The sequence below is a fragment of the Thamnophis sirtalis genome, unplaced genomic scaffold (assembly GCF_051295495.1).
Source record: "Thamnophis sirtalis isolate CommonGarterSnake01/CBP01778 unplaced genomic scaffold, rThaSir2_p1.2 scaffold_11, whole genome shotgun sequence".
In the NCBI taxonomy this organism is placed as follows: Eukaryota; Metazoa; Chordata; class Lepidosauria; order Squamata; family Natricidae; genus Thamnophis; species Thamnophis sirtalis.
Genome location: NW_028261391.1, coordinates 23,994,463 through 24,001,686, shown reverse-complemented (window position 1 = coordinate 24,001,686; position 7,224 = coordinate 23,994,463). Strand labels below are relative to the sequence as shown.

Below are 7,224 nucleotides of genomic sequence, written 5' to 3'. Positions count from 1 at the left end.
CTTAGGGAAACTTCTACCTTAAGAAAACAAAATAATTGAATTGGAGAGGGAAAACATCTGTTACCCTGACAAAAAGAGAGAGGTGAGAAGTTGGGGAATTAAATGTCCACAGGCATTTCTCTTCCCCTCTTCCCCTCATGGTTACTCAGAAAAAAATTATTCAACTGAGTTGCAGAATATTTCAGCCTCTGGAAAGATGCAAGTTTTCTTGTTGCACGTGTCACTCTCTTGACAGTTCTAATCACGGGTATTCGTTATTTTTCAGGCCCGTTTTAGGCGCCTTTGGGAAACGGGGTAGGGAATGAAGGAGAGCGCTGGGTGTTGCTTCTTCACCCCGCTGCTGCTGTTCCTTCCAGGATCCCCCTTGAAAGAACAAAACCAAATGTTTATTCTGCCCCTCCTCCTTTCGCCTTTCCCGCTGAAAAAGACTTCCAGGAAGCCGCGTTTTGTGTATTCACTTCCCTCCTCCTCTGTGGCGCCTCGGTCGGTCGTCAGTAGGCGGGCTCCGCGCGCGGCCGCCAGCCGTATTCCCTCACTCTCTCTCGAACGCCCGGTCGGCCCCGAAGAAGGCGGGTCGCGGGGACCCGGCTCCTCCTCGCGGGAGGCGCGTCTTCTCGGGGCGGGCGGCGGAATTAGCTCATCTCGGCGGCGGAGACAGAACAGCAGCGGCGTTAGCGGCTCGTCCGCTTCGGCAGCTTCGACTCTCGCCCTGCTGGGTTCGGCTCAGGCGGAGGGGCGCGGAGAGCTCGCTCGTCCTTCTCGTCGTCGTCCCCCACCCACCCCAGCCTGGGTGTTTGTCTCCGGCCGGCTCCATGGCTCTGTGCAATGGAGAAGCCAAGGTCAGTGCCGCGCCGGCGGAAGGGACGGCAAGATAAGAGTGGGGGAAGGCGTGGGGGGGGGAGCCAGCCTCGCAGCGAAGCTCGCGGTGCCTTCCCTTGGCCTGCCACCTTCCTCCGGGAGCTTTGTGCGTGGGAGAAGAGGCGGGAGCCGGTGGCAAGGGCAGACCTGCTTCCCCCCCCCCCCATTTCTTCCTCCCTCCCGATCCCCCCCTCCCCGGGCTTCGTCTGCAACAGCAGCAGGCTTTCCTTTCGCGCGTCCCTACTCCCCCCCCCCATCCCCATCGGCGGCATTTCCTTTTGGCCCTTCTCCCCCCCCCCTTCCTCGGCGGGAGGAGGCTTCATGCCGGGCACATGGGAAAGAGGGCGGAGGAAGGAGAGGCACGAAGAAGGGTGACTGGCACTTGGCTCTCTCCATTCACCCCCACCACCCCCAAACACCCCGGGCACCGGGGAGAAAGGAGGAGAGGAGAGAGCCCGGCCTGGAAGTCTGCCGCTGTGTGGTGGTCCCTTCCCCTTCGGACACATTCCCGCTGACACCCCCCCTGCCCCCGCGGTCCCGCGTGGCTCGAGGCTGCTCCAGACACGCCTGGCAGCCTCGTGGCCCTTCTTTCCTTTTGCGCGTGGCTGGGGAGAAAGAGAAAAGGCGAGTGCAGTGGGTGGCGGGGAGAGTAAGGAAATGGAGAGATAAGTCTCACTTTCGAGTCGTTGCGCCAACTGTTTCTTAGGGCTTTCCCCGCCCTGCCGCCCGCCTTTTTAAAGCCTCACCCCCCCTCTCCCTCAGCTGAAGTTATAAGTTAGTTAAAACTTATAACGCCTACTATCCACAAACTAAACCAGTAAGTTCTTCTTTTCCAAATAATGCTGGTGTGAAGATCTCGGATTTTAGCCAAATCCAGAAAAGCATGGCGCGTGTCAGTTTTCCTCATACTTCTTAAACTTTTGTTTATTGAGGTAATCAAGGGATCGCTTTTGGACTCTTCCCCAGTGCACACATATTAAGTTTAAACGCATACTTGGTCTTTGAAGAGTAGTTTTCTTAGTCCAATATTTTCAAGGTTCTCTCCTTGAAAAAGAAAATGTGTTGGTATTTGGGTATCTTTGGTGCCACAGTTGCTTGTTTTGATGTGGTTTAATGATAGATGCTGTTTCCTAAAATAAGATAAACTTAAAGCCTGTTTGTTCATGAAAAGAAAAACTTTTTAACAGTTACAGTATATCACAGACCTTACTATCTCCCCAAACACTGCCATTTCCAGAGTTTCCAAAATCTGTTATGTCTGAGCACTGATCAAAGTCAAAAAGAAGTAAACTCTGCCAGCCAAATGCACATTTGTTTTGCACAGATTCAGAACCTCCTCATAAGAACTTTTTATGGGAAAATAATTGGGTGGGGGCTAACATAACATGAATGGCATAATTTTATTTTAATGTTGGCCAGTGTGCTCACAGTAAAAAATGACAGTTATCTATTGTTAGTTAACTTGATTTAAAACTCTTGTATTAATGAGATTTGATTTAGTCACAAAAGCATTAGAGTACCAGAATGAATGATGGTGGATAAAATAGCAAGCTACATCTTTTTTTTTAATGCATCTTACTTAGAATGAATTCTGAGGCTCCTTTGTTCTTTGGAGTATATTTTTGAAGCTAAATATATTTTTCTGGCTCTTGATACAAATAACATTTGCAACTAGAATTAGATGTTTCCCTCTAAATCAACCATTATAAATGTTCTTTTGCTACATACAGACTAGTTTGTATGATTTGATGATTAACTGGGAATATGGCTGTGTCAAAAAGAGGAGTCATTCTGCTAGTGTTAAGATCAATGTCTCTTTAAAAATCTCTTATTGAGCTGACAACATAAATGTTTTATATGTATTTTCTTGGCTCTATTATGGAAAACAAACGATGTAAGAATTTCAGATGATAGCAAGAATAATTCTCAAACCACAACTTTGGTATTGAGAGCCACTAGAGGGGGAAGACACTTGTCTTACTTGGTGAGAAAAGAAAGGGAAAGCTTTTTATCTTCTCTGATCTTAAATGTGCATCTTAAATGCATTAAATTACATCTTTAAATTACTCACTTTTGGTATACATCTTGAGATTAGGTCTGCCTCTATGCTTTACTCTTTTTTTTGGAGGTGGGAGTAGTGTCTTTCCTGCTTTTTGCAGAAACAGTTTTTCCAGACCATACAGTTATTGTTTAGTCTAATTACACAGTAGTTTACTTGTAGCCTGATCTTTAGGAAAGTTAGTCCTGAATAAATGCATTATTTATTTATTACATTTATTCCATAAATTTCAGATAAACTCTGTTGTTTAAACAAACAATAATAATGTACCAAAAATATCAGAACAGCAGTTTAATATATTAGAGGATAAAAACCATGCTTCTGGCCCATAATTATATTTAATATAGTTATACTTCAAATGACCTGCAGAACATCTTCAAGCCCCTCCTGGAGGAAATAATCGTTATATGAATTTAATAAATAAAGATTTAAGATTGGGTACCTCCCAACCACTGAAAAGGAAGCTCTATTATAAGGTGGGATCCACCATGGAAAAACGCTGCTTCTAGACCCTCAACTGTTTCATCTCAGCCTGTAAGTTGAGGCAACCCTGATCATACCAATCTGATTGAGTGTATTGGTTCTATCTGGAAGAGGCTCTGAAGATATTTTCAAGTCAGGCCATGTAAGGCTTTAAAACTAGCACTCTTAGTGTATCAGATATAAATCAATTTAACACCCACAAAATTGCTGTTATGCGCCTTGTAGTGACTATTACTTGTCAGCATGTGAACTGTTACATTCTGCATCGATTGCTGTTTCTCAGGAGTTTTCAAAGACAGTCCCATATAAAGTTCATTACAGTGGTCCATTCTGATACAGTATTGCTAGGAGCATTGAAATCAGATGGGTTGAGTATTTAACTCTGTATAGGAATGTGGGCTTCCTTTCTCCAACTTTCTGAAAATATGAATACATTGTAAAATATTTTAAAAGTATTTGCAAGATGTATGCATCTGGTGTGATAGTGGTAACAGAACAGAATAACAAAGGTAGAAGGAACCTTGGGGTTCTTCTAGTCCAACCCCCTTGCTCAAGCAGGAGACTCTACCATTTCAGACAAATGATTGTCCAGTATCTTTTTGAAAGCCTCCAATGTTGGAGCACCCCCAACTGAACAGAACAGAACAGAACAACAAAGTTGGAAGAGACCTTGGAGGACTGCTATCCATGATCCTAAGATTAAGAGTCTCATGCTTATTAAGAGCTCCAGTCTCATGCTGGTATTGTCTAAAGATTTCACAATAAAAAAGGAAAAAAAAACCTATTTCTCTAAGCCCACCTGATTTACTTCGTAAAGAATGTAAGATGGTTTGTCACTCATTCATACCTCTTAGTGAAGGAGTCATTGAAAATGTTAAGCCAAAATGTGATTTGTCTGAATTCAAATGTCATTGGGCAATCAAGGTTTATGGCTTAGATCAGTGTTTTTCAACCACTGTGCCGCGGCACACTAGTGTGCCGTGACATAGTGTAAGGTGTGCCGTGGGAGAATTAGTTTATATATAGTCAATATAGGCACAGAGTTAAAATTTTTTAACATTTTCTAATGGTGGTGTGCCTCGTGATTTTTTTCATGAAAAAAGTGTGCCTTTGCACAAAAAAGGTTGAAAAACACTGGCTTAGATTGTGAATTTTGTTTACCTGTGATTTATTCAAAAATTAAACTCTAAAGCCATAACCAGTGGTCTGGGTTATCCAAGACTTTTTGGCTTGGTGTGGTAATGGTTTAGTTTTCTCCAAAATACCAAATGTTTTTTTCTCTTATAGCCAAGGACTAGAATCACACACTACATTAGGTCAGAAGCAAAAATGCCCCCATAATATGTGTACCATATGTGTCTGGTATAAGCCACGGTGTCCGTCATGTTATCACTTGTCCTTTATGGATGCCTCTGGTATATATTCTTAAAGTTTTCAAGGGAGAGAGCATAGGGCCATGTTGGCGAACCTATGGCATGCATGCCACAGGTGGCATGTAGAGCCCTGTCAATAGGCATGCGGGCCATCACTCCAGTTCAGCTCCCACACGCATGCGCACCCGCCTCCCGCCAATCATCTGGTTTTTGGGTCTCTGCCGTGCATGCATGGGGGCAGGGCGCGCAGGGGGAGATGGAGCACAGGAGGTCCTGCGTACATGCACGAGGCAGAAGGAGTGGGGGGCGCATGCATGGGGGGCTCCATTGGCAGTTCATGCACACATTGCATTATGGGCATGTGCGTGCTTTCAGCACACAATGACAAAAAGGTTAACCATCACTGGCATAGAGGAAAACAGAACACTGGACTGAGCTGAGTGGTCATATAAGGCATATGGAACAGGCTTCTGTTAATGCCAGGGATCTGCTTGCCTAGCTCATCTATTCGGAGTTCCACAGTGTAGACATTTCTGAGCATATTGTAGTAGGAGGATGACAGTTCTCTGGCTGACATTTAAAAGAAAAGTTCCATATCTACTGGGGCACTCTACTTCTTGACTTTTACACTCAGAGACATTGTCCCCACTGCTGCTGAAATGACATTTAAATCCACTTGAAATATCTACTTTTTAGTAAATAGAGTAGGAAGATAAACTGGCAATGGAAACATTGCAAAGTGGAGCAGTTTCAGCTCCAGTATGTGTTGATTGGTTTGTTTGCTATCTTTCCCGCTACTTGCTTTGAATGCCTGGCTCACATCTGTTCTTTCTTAGTGCAGCTGTGTCAATAGCATCTGTTAAACCAGTCCTATGTTTTCAGAATTTCAGCACCAAAGCAAAGAATTTAGACTTGCATAAAACAATGCCCTATCACCCTTAGGATTTATTTATTTATTTAAAGCCCATAAAAACCTTTTTATTTATTTATTTATAGTCCGTAAAAAATTCCTACACAGTTCTTTAAGCCCGTTAACAAAATACATTATATATGACTTAAACATTCTTTCATGTAATTAGTTTATTTGGTTGATCAGCCATGGAAAACATCAGATTTATCATGAATGAAATGATTTCTTTCAGTGCAGATTCTTGTGATTTAAATTAAGCCACACAACCTGATAGCTTGAAAGTGGATAAAAGGGACTTCTTGTAATTTCATTTCTTCTTTGACTACCATAATGTTCTTTAATGAATCAAGTTCTCTGATTCAAAATGCCAACATGTTCCTAGCTTCTTAATAATTTCCCCTTTTATCTAATTTTGTATGCATCTGAGATTGTTCATTACAGAATTCTATTATAGTTTTCTATGGATGCATTTAGGATGAAGGCATATGACTAACCATGACTTGAATAACAGTTCTATGGGGTGAGATTGAACAATCAACAATGTCTTCTTGCAATAAGTAAAATTATTGTTAGCAGCTTCATGTAAGTACCTCTATTTTTAAAAATACATTATTTTACAGAGGATCTCCAGCTTTTCTGTTCAAACAGTGGTTAAAGCATATAATGATAAAATAACATATAAATACATTCCAAAATCATCCCGCTATTCCACAGCACAAGTTTGTGCTTAGAATTTTTCAATAAAAGAAAAAAAAAACTGGAAGGATTTTGCCTTTTTTCTTTCAAAATTGGTATTGTTTGGAAAAAATGCTTAATAAGAACTACACAAACGTGGAAGGATTTTATTCCACCCTGGCTGTCATAAACTTCAGAATACAGTTTCTAAAATAATTCTGAAATGCCTAGAAGCCAAATCAAGGCAACTTACCATAGCTAACATAGCTAAAATGACTAATAACAGAATCAGAAGTGTCCTTTCTCTTTCTACACTCTTTGTGACACTGATATAGATCTCAAAACTGTAATTAGACCCACCACTTTATCAGTGAAATAAAAGGTGGGATTCCTGCTGCTATTTATGTTTTTCTTTTTTACTTCTACTGTTTTATATTGTTAACCAATGAATAAATTAGCCAAGTAGTAGATATGCACTCAAGTAGAGTTTGCAATCAAGTACCACAAACATTTTAAGAGTCTCCTGAATTAGAAGATCTGGTTTAGGTTTAGGTTTTATTCAACTTTTATGCCGCCCTATTCCCGAGGGACTCAGGGCAGCTAACAAAACCAAGGGAAGGGGGGGGGACAATACAAAAGGGAAGGCAACAGAAACAAACAACAATACAAAACAATTTAAAAAGGTCTCAACAAGCGCACCAATTCGAGTGGGATGGAACTCAACAGCCCCAGGCCTGCTGGAACAGCCAGGTCTTAACGGCTTTACGGAAAGCCTGAAGGGTGGTGAGGGTCCGAATCTCCATGGGGAGATCGTTCCAGAGGGCCAGAGCAGCCACAGAGAAGGCCCTCCTCTGGATGGTTGACAG

At 42.5% G+C, this 7,224-nt stretch overlaps 1 protein-coding gene across 1 annotated transcript in view; it reads left to right on the top strand.

The window, feature by feature from the left end:
- The first annotated feature begins 611 nt into the window (after positions 1–611).
- The window catches only part of GMPS (guanosine monophosphate synthase), a 40,778-nt gene continuing 34,165 nt past the window's right edge, over positions 612–7,224 (top strand). The window contains exon 1 of the mRNA XM_014053022.2: positions 612–839. Coding sequence (XP_013908497.2) covers positions 813–839 — 27 coding nt within the window. The 5' untranslated portion in view covers positions 612–812. The remainder of the gene's footprint in view (positions 840–7,224) is intronic.